The 15,480-nt window shown below is 44.2% G+C and overlaps 1 protein-coding gene across 3 annotated transcripts in view; it reads right to left on the bottom strand.

Annotated features, from left to right (window-relative positions):
- Positions 1-15,480, bottom strand: part of ANKH (ANKH inorganic pyrophosphate transport regulator) — a 126,867-nt gene that overhangs the window by 14,885 nt on the left and 96,502 nt on the right. For all 3 annotated transcript variants that reach the window (XM_084850569.1, XM_084850571.1, XM_084850570.1), the window contains 2 exons: positions 10,530-10,622; positions 8,060-8,155 (listed from right to left, as the gene is read on the bottom strand). In XM_084850569.1, the coding sequence (XP_084706695.1) occupies positions 8,060-8,155; positions 10,530-10,622 (189 nt within the window). The remainder of the gene's footprint in view (positions 1-8,059; positions 8,156-10,529; positions 10,623-15,480) is intronic.

Raw genomic sequence — 15,480 nt, forward strand, 5'->3', positions numbered from 1 at the left:
TAAGGTATGGTACACTCAGCTTTTCTTGCTTCTCTGAGAGACCAAAGCTGATTCCATGAAAATCCAGATAATATTCCAATGCACTTCTCATTCTGTTGTCATGAAGATCCCCCCCAGACTTCTGTCCCGCCCTGGTGGCACCACTGGGGGGAAAAATGCTCCCAACCAACAGCTTTTCCCCCTTTTGTTCAGATGCCAATAGGAACAAAAAGCAAGAGGAATCTATGCATCTTTTATTAAATAGCCACTTCCTAATAAAAATGCAGAACTTTATTTGCTACTTAATTAGCCAGTTGTGCATTCAGTTTACTCAGCAACAAAATGCTACTTGTACTGTAGGCTGTAACTACAGAATGCGCCTAACGGCAGAAGCACACATCAAATTAACCTGTGTAATCATACTGCTTTTTCTGTACCTTAACCATTTCTAATAAAACTGTACCTAAAGCTGACAAAGACTGCTCAATGCTACGGCAACTACTCGGGTTAGCCAATTAACCCAGTGAGTTATACACTAGATAAGCCTCTGCGGGTAGTGTTAAGAAGTATGCCGCTAATAGACGTAAAGTACATGGCAATGAAAATTAGAGATTTTAGGAACCAAAGCTGAGTCACATCACATAACTACTCTGGAATCTCTCCGGTGGATCTGTAGGGTCTTGTGTTACAACAGATGGAAAATGTACATTATCTGAACATTCCACTACAGGCTGCTTCTTCATTTAGCATGTTTGAAAATGATTCAAAGCGAATTTTTGTGGTAATATGCTAAATTGAGAAGTAGGCCCACAAGAAGCATTTCAATGATCACATCACCACCCCAAAGCCAAAATTTCAGTGTGCGTCAATTATCTAAGCAGCAGGAGGAAGCAGAAAGCTCCCGTGGAGGTGGGAGAAACATCCATATGTCCCAGTACTCCCAATTTATCTGGGGCAGTCCCTATATTCTGGTACCTGTCCCTAGTGAATCACTGTCCCTATTTTGGGGAAACATTTGTTAAGAATGCTAGTGACATAAGTGCAGTCAAGTGAAATAACTTCCCTTCCATCTCCCCCACCTTACAACTGCCCATCCCACCCAAAATATTAATGTTGTTGAATGCTTTTGCTACAACCATTCTACATGTATGATCTGATCATTTATGAATTATGACCTATAATGTTTAAAAAGAAAAAAAAACCTACAATACTGCTACTGTCAGTTGACTAACACACTTGCTATATAAGCCAGTACAAGGAGTGCAACTATAGAGTAAATCAAATAACAAACTCAGGAGATCAGTCTCAACAGGACTACAGCCAAAATGGGGCCACTGAGAAACTCATGAGAGGTATCAGCTTGCTCAGGGGAACCTCAAGGATTGCAAAAGTACCCCCCCCAAAAAAAAAAACTAAGGGGGCAAAACACAGTGCAATGAGGACTGAGCCTGCTCAGTAGTCATGGAATGTAGAGGGTTAATTGGAGAAGAAAAACAGAAAACAAGCTGGGGTGTGATGGAAAGCCCTTCTCAAGTTCCTCACAGCTTATAATATCTAGCAGGAGCGCAGGTATTATATATGAACAGGAGCGCTGCTGCTAGGAGATGAAGTTGTTAGCCTCCTTAAGTGCCATTGTTTGGCAGAAAGGCAGGATATAAATTGAATAAATAAATAAGATACATGGCAACTTTCTTTTACAGGCCTCACTCGTCTGGTCTGATTACCAAGTTTTGAGCGACCAGAGGTACGAGCATTTAGGACTTTGCAAAGCCACTAGAAAGGCAGGATAGCTTACAAAATTGAAAACAAATGTGAGAAATCCATCACAAAGATGGGTATCTTTGAGAGCATGGTTGCTGTTCCCCAAAACAGCACAAGAAGGAGCAAAGAAATTTCCAAACTTTCCAGTGATTACTCCAATACTGGGGCCCAGTTTGAGTGGGGACATGCACTATAGTGCGCTTGGCATAACAGTTAATCCAGCCGTGGCCTGGACTGACACGCACATGCTGCTAAATCACTGTTTGAGAACAGTGCATGAGAAACATAAGCATTCTGTTCAATATAATCAATTAGTGAAATTTCCAGGGAGAACGAGGGATGGGGGTGCTCTGCACTTCTTCAGTAGTGAAGCTGTAATTAGTGATATTGCTTAGCAGAAGAAGTCAGTGCATTAGCATATGTCTTATTAGAAGTTTTTCTAAAACAAGCAGTTTCATTTAGGGGCCATAAAGACCTCAAGCAGATAAGGAACAGCTGTTAGACTTAAGGATAAGTGAAGGGCCCAACTAATTAATCAGATTAATGAGATTTTTGATTAAGGACAAGCACCAACTCTCTCTGAACAAACTATTTTTAGAAGCCAGGCTCAATATACAGCTGAACCATAGTTGCTCAAGTTGAAGGAGAGGAAGGGAAAAGATCAATGCTCCTGGAAAGGGTTCAGCTGATATCTTTTTAATAAGATATTTTGAATTATGTTGCAATGTTATTAAAGGCAGAGCCTCAACAAGCAAGTATTTATAGCAGAAATGCACAACTCTGAGAATCTCTTTTATATCGTCATTAACTGAAGAGGGCTACTACAGTCCCCCCTTGAAAGATTTCAGTGGGAAAAATTTAAATCAGGGATGGTGAAGTTTCAGCCCTGGGCTGGATGAGGCCCCTGGAGGTTCCCTGTCCAGTCTGCAAGCTTCTGCTGCTGTTATTTCTGATCAGTGATCAGAGATAAGAGGGTATTTCAAGGCATTTAAACTTTAAATAGCCCAAATAGAACGGAGCAGTGCTTTGCAGGCACAAAAGCTCTTGCACTGGGGCTTACTCCTGAGTAGACATGCATAGAACTGAGCTGTGTTTTGTATTCTTGGTGGGAAAATGTCAGAATTGGTAAGAATTACCTCTGGCCCTGCCTACTTTGTTTACTCTGTTCTTGGCCCTGCCCCATGCCCTTAGCCACACCCACTGCTGGAATGCAGTCCTCGAGACCCTTCCCAAATTGGAACTTGGCCCTGGAGCTGATAAAGGTTCCCCACCCACAATTTAAACACATGCTTCACTTTCCTGTTGAAATCACTGAGCTTTAAAAGTGCCCCAAGATTGTTGGAGATCTTTTCTATTCAAATGTGTGGTAGCTGCCTTGTATATAGTGCTGACTTGTTCCTTCTACACTGAACTTTTCGTTTGCTTTGAAGGAGGAAGCAGGAGAAACTCTAGTGCAAGGGTGGGGAACCTCTTTCAGCTTGGGGGCCGGATTCCAATTTGGGAAGGGTCTTGGGGGCCCTGCAGGTGAGATGGGGGACCCCTGTGGGCTGCATGTGACCCCTGGGCTGCAGGTTCTCCATCCCTGCTCTAGTGGAGGCTGACCCAAAGATCCTAGTGTCGCGCCTGTAGTGCTACAGAGGCACACAAATGCTGCAGCTCAGTGGCAGAGTGCATGGCTTGCATGCAAATGCTCCCAGGATCAATCCCTAACATATCCAGGTAAGCTTGGGAAAGACTCTTGCCTGAAAGCTTGCCAGTCGCTGAAACAAGTGCTGCCAGTCAGTGTAGACAATACTGAGCCAGATGGACTAATGGTCTAACTCAGTATAAAGCAGTTTCCTAAACTGCAGCCTTGGCACTTGCTAAGATGAGGGAACACCGGAATGGGCCATCTTGCATCCCAAGTCCTTGGGAATTTGAATGCTAAGTGCTTATGGGTATAGGAAAGGAGGAAGAATCTAGTCTGAAAAGAAGGAGAACCAACAGTGATTCATTGTTCTAAATGCTTAAGAACTAGGTGAAACCATTACTTTGAGGTTATCTGCAATCTTTGCCACCTAGCTGCACCCCCCGAAGCACACCCTTCCTCTGTCACTTCTAACTACGTGCATTTCTACACCAGGCTTTTATTGCACACTTGTGATTGGTCACTCAAGGAAGTTTGTGGGTCCTTTACATGATGTCATCAACCTCCACAGTGTCTCCTGTGCTTTTTGAGCCTTATCCCTCTTTTAAAAAGGTTGGAGATAAGCCAATAGGAAATATTAATGCAAGATATTGGCAGTATGTAATGACGATGTTGCGTTATAATACAGCCACTAGATGGCGCTGTATAATGAAACATATAGAACAGAAGTTTTCAATTCAAATCACACATCCCCTGTGTAAAGGAGCCCATCATAATCCCGCAAAAACAAAACAAAACAAAACCCTGGAAGCAGACAGTCCTGGTAAGGATGCAGGATTTCAGCCTCGAGTGATGAACCTCTACAAGAGGAACAGATTTCTTTCATGCTGTGCAATCTGGCTTGCAAACCTCAGTAGTCACAGACTTCATATATTTAATAAGATATTCATATCCTCCAATAATGACATCCATATCCTCCAATATATTACAGTTAAAACAGTAGGGCATCCGTATTGTCACACCAAAATCAGTTCCTAATGGCCTCATTCCTGACACATTGCTTAATGCTCTTCTTCCCCTAATGTGTTGATTAGGGGTATGCATTTGGTTCAGATGAATCCCAACAAAAATGCAGTTTGCGTTGGAGAGATCTGGAACTTGTTCAGGGTGAAGTAGATGTCCTCAAAGCAGTCCGAACCAAATCAGGCTGCTTCAGAGATTTGGAGGGACATAGAGACACAGCCAATGTGTCTGTGAATATCGATACATTTCCCCTCCCCCTCTCCAAGCTCTCCATATAAGGAAAACACCAGGCAGAGTGGAGGAAGAGGAGGTGTGTAGTTCTGTGATTGACAGCTCTAGGTACCACAGCCTCAGAGCATTCCACACCTTGAGTTATGCTCCCTCCACACTTTCTTCCTGACTGCCTGGTATAGCAGAGGGTGGGCACACCTTCCTGCCAAAGGTGTTGTCTGACCACACCTTATAATAGGGGGCCACCAGTTGTTTGGGTGGTGAGAAATGGGGGAAGGAAAACCCCTCTCTGCCTGGAAAAATATGGGGGAGGGGGCCTCTGTGTAGGGTTTTATAGCAGATAGATTGTGTGTGCGTGTGCGTGTGTGTGTGTGTGCGCGCGTGCGTAAAACACAGTCACACAAGAAAACAGCAACTGCCCAGAAGGGGGGAGGAAGGGAATCCCTTATAAAAAAACGAAACAAATATGCCTCCCTTGTCCTATATATAGGGCCAGGTCACATGATCATCAGCATCCACCGCAGCTTACATGCCGGTCGCCATTCTGAATATTCAAGCCACGGTGGGCAGTGACATGCAAACCCGGGCAGGGTGGCTTGTTGCCATGGTTAACAAGCCACCCCAGAACCCTACTGCAGCCCATGGGTTCTGGGTGGCTTATTTAAGCCACAGTGGGTGCCGCTCATTGTGCAAACTGGGTTAGTATGTATAAGCTCTACAGTGTATATTTTCATATGTTTTCTCAGTGAAGTGTCTCCCATCCACTCCATCAAGGATGAAGTGTGACTTTGGTGTCAATTGAGCAGAACACAAAAAACAAAACAGAAACCCTAAAACTCTTTTTCATTCATTCTATCTCCCTAACCTGAACACCTATCCTTCTGAAATTTAGTACATTTCTTCCCTTGAGAATCTCTTCCCTATATATTATTTTTATACAAATTCCCCCAAAAACCACAAGGGGGAAGCAAATCTCTTTCCCCTCAAACGTTCTAGAGTGCTTTTGCATGACCCTCCTGCACTTTTCTGAAATTTGGCAGGCTTCATCCCCTCAGACCAACCGAGGGACGCCCTAATCTACATGCATCACTGGGATGCCCCAACTAGTCTGGTCTACAGAGGCTTGGACTTCCTCTGTGGGCCCCTTCCCTTCGCAAGCTCCCACCCCCTGGAGGCTACTGAGGGCTTGGGTCGGGAGAGGAATCCCCACTGTTATCTCTGAACAGCAGGGAGGTCAGCGGGGATTGCCCTGTGAGCAGCTCCCCCACCCAACTGGAAGGGCGGGTAGTGCTCAGCGGAATCCCTGCTGTTATCTCCAGCTACTGACTGGAGATAACAGGGGGATTCCCCTTACTTAGTACATCGCTCGTCCTCCCATTCGGATGGGGGACTGGCATGTTAAGTACTTTGTCAATCCTGCATCCTCCCCAATGGTGACGCCTCGCAAGGGGAGGAGCTGGGTGAAGGAGTGCCTTGGTCAAGGAGGCTTTAGTGCACATGGGCTTTTCCAGGTCTGCACTGAAGCTAAATGACATTGGCTCCTGACCCCTCTAAAGTTCCCCACCCTTGCACTAATCCAGTTCTGCCAAAAAATAAAATACATTATAGGCAGTTCCCCTTTTTAAAAAACCCTCACAATATAAAGGTTGCCTGCACAAACCGCCTGTACCTATGTGTCTGAAATTTTGCAGGCTTCATCCATTCAGAACAGGCTTCTATGCCTTCAAATTCCATCTAAGACTGTCAAAAAGCTTTTTTTTAAGTTATGCTGTTTGTTCATTTCCCCCATGTAAATCAGTGGGGAAACATACAAAGCCTTCAATTTCATGAAGCGAGGTTCTGATTTGGACCCGAGTCAAAGTTGACATCCTCCGAAGTGGTCCAAACTGACCCACTTGCCAAAGTGGGATCCAAACTGAATCTTGTCTTCAGTGCACACCTCTAGTATATAGCCACTATGACTAATAGCCATTGATAGTCTTATCCTCCATGCATCCAATACCCTTTTAAAGCCATTTAAAGCTAGCGGCTGTCACCACATTGGGTGGCTGCAAATTCCCTTTCCGGGGCTAGAAAACTGTCAGTGCCAAAACCAGGCTTTTAAACAGGAGCCACTTCTCTCTCTACTAGTTTCTTCCAGGCATGTCTGGCTCCTTGTTAATACACAGAAAATATGCGTTCACCTCTCAAATCTCTATCATGTGACTCCACAATGAGCAAGAACAAACAGGGAGATGAATAATGACTGAGCCAAACACAGTCAGCAGATAGTCATCAGTGATTCTGCACTGCTCCGAGTTCTTATGCAACCATCGATCATTTCTAGCGCCAGGGGAGGAAAGAATCTCTGCTTTTCACCTGCTCAGTTACCACAAACTGAGGATGAAGCAGCCCAATGATTTCTGTGCATTCACAATACCTAGCATTTATACAGTGCTTGTTGAGTGCTCAAAGTACTTTGCATAAATGATTTCCATAATCTTTTCAGCAGCCCTTTAAGGTGGGTTAGTATTATTGTCTCCATAAGGCAGAAGAAGCAGAGACAGTGTGCTGAGAGTCAGTGTGGTGTAGTGGTTAGAGTGTTGGACTGGGACTGGGGAGATCTGGGGTCTAGTCCCCACTGAGCCATGAAGCTCACTGGGTGACTTGACGCCAGTCATTGACTCTCAGCCTAACTTACCTCACAGAGTTGTTGTGAGGATAAACTGGAGAGGAGAACCATGTAAGCCACCTTAGGATCCTTGCAAGAGGGAAAAGGTGGGATATAAATGTAATAATTACATTTATTGTATTATAATTGTTGTTGTTGTCATATAGCAGCTTAGCTAAGGCTACTGAGTGAGTGCATGGCTGAAGTGAAATTTGAACTTCCTGGCTCACAGTTGACACTCTTAGTCTCTATGCCATATCATACCAGATACATAATCAAGCAATCAATCTCTCTCTCCCTCTAAATATATATAATACAATACGTATATATACCTACACATACATACATACATACATATATATATAAAAATACAGATATATACATATATATATATACATACAGATATATACATGTGCATGCACAGACACACGTATAAAAGGATGGAAATGAATATTTTGCTGTTTTCCCAGTGAAAGGCCTGTTCTGACATCATGAAAGGATAAATCCCATGTTCAAAGCTCAGGCTACAAAACCCAGTATTTCAGTTCACTGGTGCCCATGATTAGATTGTTGGACCAGGAGCAAGAGGAGACCTGGATTCAAATCCCTACTCAGATCACTGGATGATCTTGGGATGGTCTCTCAGCCTAACCCACCTCAGTAGTTGTGAGGATAAATGGGGGTCGGGGAGAGAGCTATGCATGCCACCCTGAGCCACTTGGAGCAAGAGTGGGATAAAAAATAATTAAATTTAAAAAAAATTAGTGGTGAGATGATTGACTCCTTACCGTTAGTGACAGGGCCATGCAGACGAAAGTGAACTTCTTGATATGTGTTGCCGTTACAGTGCTGCTCGTGTTCACCATTTTATTGCTGGGATTATTCTAGGATGAAGATGGGGAGGGGAACAGCATTAACTTCTAGAAGAGCAGCCATGCCAGAACATTCTTGTGGCTGCAATCCTGTCTCCACTTACCTGGGAATAAGCCCTATTAACTTTGGTGGGACTTCTTCTTAATAAACATGCATACAACTGCACCATGAGTCTTAGAGGGCAGCTGATACGTTGGCATGAGCAAAGGCAAGATACTGTGGGTGTCGGGTGAAACTGACTTTTGCTTATGGAAACAAAAACTTAGCTCTCAAGTGCTGTTGAGTTTGAGGCATAAAGGAGCAAAGGGAAAACCTGGCTGTGATTTTGCTTATTGCAGATACTGGCCACAATCCAGTGATGCTGCCTTCGATGTGCCTGCAGGGATTTCCCACTGATGGCAATTGAAACAAAAGGCATCCTATATGTGTGCATAAGTCCACCTGCCACAGCCAACAGTGAGGGCCCTAAGCACATGCAGGCCTCTGGAGTTCAGCCGTGGGCTGGGTCACAGCCATTCAGCAAACAATGAGCTCATGAGTTTTGCATTGGAACGCTGAGCATTTTTGCAGCATCATAAATGTTAACAAAGGCCCAGTGGTCTTGCAGTTCAGCTGGCCATAGCCAGTTGGGGGCTACTTCTAAGCAGAACACATGCAAGGGACAGGAGGATATTTTTCCATGTCAACAACCAGATGCAGATTGGCTCAGAGTTCATTAACCTGCTCTGTTTGTCCAAAGCTTGAACTCCCTACCTCTTAATGGGAGTTTAAACAAGCAAAGCCTGCGGTTTGAGGCAGCAAGAGGCTATTGCACATGCTAAACACCCGACAAACTTGTGTTTGTTTGTTTTAAATTCTGCTCCCAGGAATAGACGGGTACAACTGATCCAAATCACTGCACCAGCTCCTGACTCATTACATCTCCATTTAGCAAAGGAAGTAACCTACAGAAATCTAAGCCCCGAACACCTGGTTTTTCTTCACTCTAATGATTTGTACACAAGTTAAGTGACTCAATGTTCTGTCCTGTGCAGAGATTCCACATATTGCTATATAAACATCAAAAAACCCTCTCTCTCCCCTGAACCCACCCTCCATCTATATGTGCATATGTAGCTTCTGAAAAAGCAGAAAGCATGCACAGAAGGTAGCTGAAGAAGTGGAATCTTCTACGGGAACTGTCAATGTAGAGTTAAGGATAAAGGCAGAGAATGAGTACACATTTTTTAGTGATTTGCTGCACGTAGCCGAAGTTAAAGCAGAAAACTGAGGTCTCCCTTACTTAGCACTTTCTCGGTGAATTATTTTTATCCAAATAATAAGATACTCATAACTTAGGGCCAAAACAAGGCAAAAAGAGGGACCAATGGATTCCTTTACTGGGTGTATCATAGAATGGGCCTTACGGGAATGTTTCTTGTCAAACGTTGGCTTTTATAGCCCTTTATAGACACATCAGCTATGGCCTTGTGCAACCTCCTTTGCTGAGGCACAAGGGACACAACAGAGGAAAGATCTCAGTCTCCCAACATGATTGGCTCATTTAAGCAAATGAGGAGGTTAGCTTTCATTGGGGGAGATGCATGCCAATCAGCCTATGAGGGATAAAAGGCATCAGCCTACCAGGTGCATGCCAATCTGCCTATGAAGGATAAAGGGCATGGAGCTGCAGAGCAAGAAGGTGAAGGACCTCCTCCCTTCTTCATATCTCAGTTCTTCATCCAAGGTTCTACCATGGTTGGGACTGGCTCAAAGGTTTTTGCTATCCTATGCAGGGTAGGGCAAGAGTGCCCCAGTACAAGTTTAGTATTCCCAATGAGATTGCAGGGGATTCTGGGGCACGTTCTTAGTTTGCATGGGGAATCAGCCATGCTGCATCCAGCTTTTGGAAGAGCAGGCTCCTGGCATGAATGGAGCGTGCCCTGAAATGCTCTGCAATATCCAAGGATTCTGGGGCACCCTCTCAGTTCACCAAGGGAGCCCATTATCATGATAGCTTGGAGTTCCGTGCCAACCTTCTGGCATGTGGCTTGGATTGAGCCTTCGCATTCCCTACTGCAATTAGTTCCCTGTGGTAGTCCTCTCTGCAAAGAGAAGTGGGCAGAAGGACCCAATCGCCTGGCCATTATAGAAGTTCAGCAAGCGCAAGAGATGGAAAAGATAAACTGCCAGATAGACAGATACACAGAGTTGCCTCATAATCAGTAGTAAGTACTAGTGCAGAGCAACAGCAGCAAAACCCTGAAGAGTCATAGGATTTAGTTTTGTCTAATTTCTTGCAAATTTCACACTGCTATAAAACCAATTTCTCAGAGCGCACACTTGGCAAGGATGCATTTGAAAGGGAATCTAAGGGTTTGCTCTCATCACAGAAAACAAACTCACCTTGTCAAAAGCAGGATAAACAGCTCGGATCTCCGTCAACCAGCCATATGGCATGTGTCCCACTGGATATGTAGCTGTCAGAATTGCCACCGCCTATGGCAGGGAGAAAAGAAAGAAAATTACAGGTGAAATCCTCAGAGAAGCTCATTAAAGTTGCCTCTTACCCAATATTCAGATAATCCTATCACAGTTACACCAGCAGCATTTTAGACGGTCAAGCAAGCAACCATTTCATGACTACAGCAGGGGAAAAAAGTCTGTGTCTTCCAGTTGTACAAAGGCTCTAATGCAGGGCTGGGGAACCTTTGGTCCTCCAGCTGCTCTTGGACTCCATTTCCCATCAATCCCATCCAACCTGGCCAGTGCTGAAGAATGATGGGAGTTGAAGTTCAACAAAGTTCAGAGGGCCACAGGTTTGATACCCCTCCTCTGATGAAACTGTATCACTTTTAAATGGAGCATCAGTTTCGTTCTGCATTTTTCCACTCATCTGATGAGCCTTCCTGCTTTTGATGCTACATTGCATGGAAATATGTTACTGCTTTGTTCACAAAGTAGCAATGACCACCATCAGTTAATAGAAAACTGTTCCTCAGTTATAAAAAAAATGGCGGGGAGAACAATTGGAAAGTACTGAAGGATGATTTACAGCGGCCTCATTTAGATGTAACACTAAACTGTGATTTCATGTTACAAAAATGAGCTGCAGCGAGCTTTGGACTCACATGCTTCCCCCCTCTGGTATGGTTTAACTATGGTTAGTGAAAACATACCAACTCCAAACTGTGTCTAAGAAAGCTGGCTTGTTTCAACCAACTATAGTTAAGATTAACCGCAGTTTAGGTTCACATGACACGCTAAACTGTGGTTAATCTAGTGGAAGCTTCTGATCTCCTCCTCATTACCAGGCTAGAAGAGGAGATGGTAGGAGCCAGAAGGTCACTCTCATGTAGCATTACATCCCAACACAGCTTCTGAGTTGTCAGACAGCAATGCTTCTTTAGTGCTACCTGCTCCTGGACTAACTAAAAACTATTGATTGATTGATTAATATGTATATACCATTTAATATAATAAAATCTCTAAGCAGTATTAGACAGAGAGGTAACCCCAAATCCCTGCTTATAATCCAGTGCAAAAAATTCTGCACAAGTGGAGCAGATGCATTTTTGTCATCTTAACGATGCTACTCCTACACAGTTACTTATAAGACTTAAAAAACAACAACAACACCAGTCCATTTTTCTGTACTTACACAAAATTTCTTGGATCAAGAATAATGTCTGATCTGTGTATAAAAGAATAGTGAGAAATTCTTGGACCCATCTGAGCTGGAGGATCAAATGCTCAGCTGCACAAAGTACAGAACATGATCCTCTCTATCGTGAGAGGATCGTAAGCAGATGAACAATTCCTGTGACATGACAGCTGCTACCTGCCTACCTGGGACCACACATAAAAATACTTCTGCAGTCATATGCAGCACATTGCTGCAAACATGCAAATGTGATATATATGTGGGTTGAACAAGACAGCCACTCTCTGGCAATCTGGGAAATGAGCCTGGGAATCTGGTGGGCAGAAGGAAGGATTTTGACACTCCCAGAATCATTTGTAAGAGCAGTGCCATTCACGATATATACCTGCATGTGCATTTGGATAGGTGCATGCCCACCAAGGTCACTCTGAGACTCTGTAGAAATAGTGAATGAGCCCTTAAGCATGGGGACCAAGATGCCCAGGACCTTATACAACCATCCCCTTGCTCAGGTTTTCCTTAATCATACCGGAACAGTTTTGAAAATCATTCTGTATTGTCCCTTCCACTGTCGAGGTTCAGAATCTTATTCTTCTCTTTCAAATGCTCTGGGAAAGCTCATTTCAGATCTGTGCATCACTTCAGACTTGTTAAAAGGAAACCATTTGCGAATGGCTCCAGGTTTCTGAGGGCCCTTGGATAAAGCACCCGCAATGGGCCCCCTCCCTCAATGAGTCTCTCTTCTCTGTCACTAGATGCTATTGCTCCTTCTCCTCTTTCTTATCTTTACTTGCTTGATACGTAGAGAGCCAGTGAGCAAGGAGGCACTGCCAGCTACTTCTCTGGGCCACAGCAAGAGGCAGGTGAACAAGTAGGTTGCAATAGTGAAGAGGAGCAAGTCCAGGGGGTGCCTGTCAATGGGCCCTTGCTGGGGTGTGGGTAGGAATGTAGCTTAAGCTTGCTTGCTTGCTCTCTCTCTCTCTCTCTCTCCCTCTTTCTTCTTTTCTTTGAGACTAAAAGAACTGGGCACGTTTAGCCTTGAGAAGAGAGACTGAAGAGAGATATGATAGCACTCTTCAAGTACTTGAAAGGCTGTCACAGAAAGGAAGGCCAGGATCTCTTCTCGATCATCCCAGAGTGCAGGACACAGAGTCATGGGCTCAAGTTACAGGAAGCCAGATTCCGGCTGAACATCAGGAAAAACTTCCTTACTGTTCGAGCAATACGACAATGGAACCAATTACGTAGGGAGGTGGTGGGCTCTCCTACACTGGAGGCGTTCAAGACGAGGCTGGACAGCCATCTGTCAGGGAAGCTCTGACTTGGCTTCCTGCATTGAGCAGGGGGTTGGACTTGATGGTCTTGTAGGCCCCTTCCAACCCTACTATTCTATGATTTATTGCATTTATATCCTGCCTTTTTTCCTCTTGCAAGGAACTCAAAGTGGCTTACATTATCCTCCTCCTCTCCATTTTATCCTCACAAAAACAACCCTATGAGGTAGGCTGGGCTGAGAGTCTGTGATGGGCACAAAGTCACCCAGTGCGCTTCTACGGCTGAGTGGGGACTCGAATCTGGATCTCCCGGCTCCCAGTCCAACACTCTCACCACTGCACCACACTGGCTCGCTTATGCTGTTCTCCTCCTCCTCCTCCTCCTCTGCTGCCACCTCCTCCTCTTCTTCTTCTTTATTGTTACCCTTCTATTGTAAAATGATAAAGGTCTTAGTATGGCACTTTTGGAAGAGTGACTAGTGAAACCATGCGTTATGAACAGTTACTAATAAATAAAAAGTTTTTTAAAGGCAGAGATCTAGCTCAGTATTACATTTAGATCCCTTAAAGCTAGAAAAGGAAAAAAGAAAAACATAAAACACTTTTAGCCCACCTCTCTGTCTGCACCATTAAGGTTAATCATAGCTTAAAACCAGAATTTGTAACCAAAGCCAGGGTACAGCTATTCATTTATTTAAATTTTTACTATACAACCCTTCACCAAGACAAGTCCTAGCGTGATTTACACAATTACAATATCAAGCAATTAAACAACATAATAAAACAACTAGCAGATAAAACGGAGCCATCAGCAAGATTTAAAATGCCTGAAACCTAAAAGCCCCAGAGAATAAAAAGGGTTTTGCCTGGCACCTGAAAGAAAGCAGTGATGGCACCAGGCAAGCTCCCCTAGGAAGGGCATCCCATAAACTCAGATATCGGTGCATAGCGTGAATACTGATGTACACATAGCCCTCCGCTATGGCTAGCTTCTAAAAGGGAAAGGGGTGTGAGGAGCATGGCACGATTCCTATCTCCTAATCAGGCTCAGGAAAATCAGAAGTGTTCCATCTGCGCTTGGCCAGATCTAAACAAAATTAAATGCCTGACAAAAAAAAAATCCAGGAATCAAGTAAAACATGCAAGCTCGTTATTTTTCATAGACGTCCTTCTTTTCTCCTCCTGCCAGAATCAAGGACTACTGGCAGTACAGAGATTTGCAGTACACTCAGCTTGTGTGCTGGCCGGGTTTCCCCACCGTTGGCACTGCCAGCAGTGATGCTTTCAGAAACGGAAGCAAGAAGAACACATGAACAATGGGCACTAATTAAGTCAGCTATCAGCTGATAATATGAGAAGGCTTTGCTTCCAAGGGAATGCGTTCTTTGCACTTAGCAACTAAAACCATGTTAGAGAGTTATATTTAAAATATTAATTGCACAAATTGTGGCCAAAAAGTGCAAACTGTGCCATTAAACATTTCCAGAATGAGGTAAAGCTACATAAGACAATTCTATATCCCTCCTCTTATATTACTTTCAAGTATACACAGTAATATACATTAAAAACCCCATATAGCTCCCTGTCCCTCCCAATGGCTAGTAGAGCCTTGAATATTATCTGAACTATGCAACATTGGCCTCTACTCATTCTTAAGAGCAGTCATATATTGGATCTAATTCTTCACTGGACTGAATCAACCCCTGAACCAATTCCTGTGTGGAACGGATAAGGTTCCTGAGGCAGTCTGGAGTTCCTGGAGGCAGCCAAGTACAGGTCAGTTGCCTCGAAGAAGAGCACATATTTGACTGAAATGCTTCATCATATACATCTCAAGATTGCCATCCTGATAAAGATGTTCAAGCCATCAACTAGTAAATATTTCAGCAGGAGCAACTTTGAGAATCAGACTGCTCTTGGGGTATGTTGCCTCAGCTAAGTAAGGGCAGGCCTGCATAGTAGTTTCCACACTCTTTGAGCAAGTCCCACATGACTTGCTGAAAGACATCCCACATCAAGCTGCCTCACACAGAGCTTGACCTTTGGTCAATTTAGCATGGCTTTGCTTCCTCTGACAGGCACTGGCTCCCTAGGGTCTCCGGCAGAGATCTTTCACTGTCCTGTAATGGGATCCTTTTAAGCTGGGGGCATCAAGGAATGTAGCTGGGACCTTCTGCATGCAAAACATGTGCTCGGTGGCTGAGTTCCTCACCTTAAAAAGGCAGGTATCATGCAGGCAAGGATAACCTCAGGCCAACATTACTAATGCAGCCTCCCATCAGATGGGAGGGAATAAGAGGCAGGTTTGTATCTCTTAGCAACATGTGCCTTGTAGGATTCACATATGCTGGAAGAAAACACGGAATTTCCCCAGCTGACAGCGCCCCGAATACCCAAAGACAGAGCAAACTGGACATGC

This window comes from Heloderma suspectum, chromosome 4 (assembly GCF_057233095.1).
Source record: "Heloderma suspectum isolate Gila_16-S chromosome 4, 16-S_ref, whole genome shotgun sequence".
Classification (NCBI taxonomy): Eukaryota; Metazoa; Chordata; class Lepidosauria; order Squamata; family Helodermatidae; genus Heloderma; species Heloderma suspectum.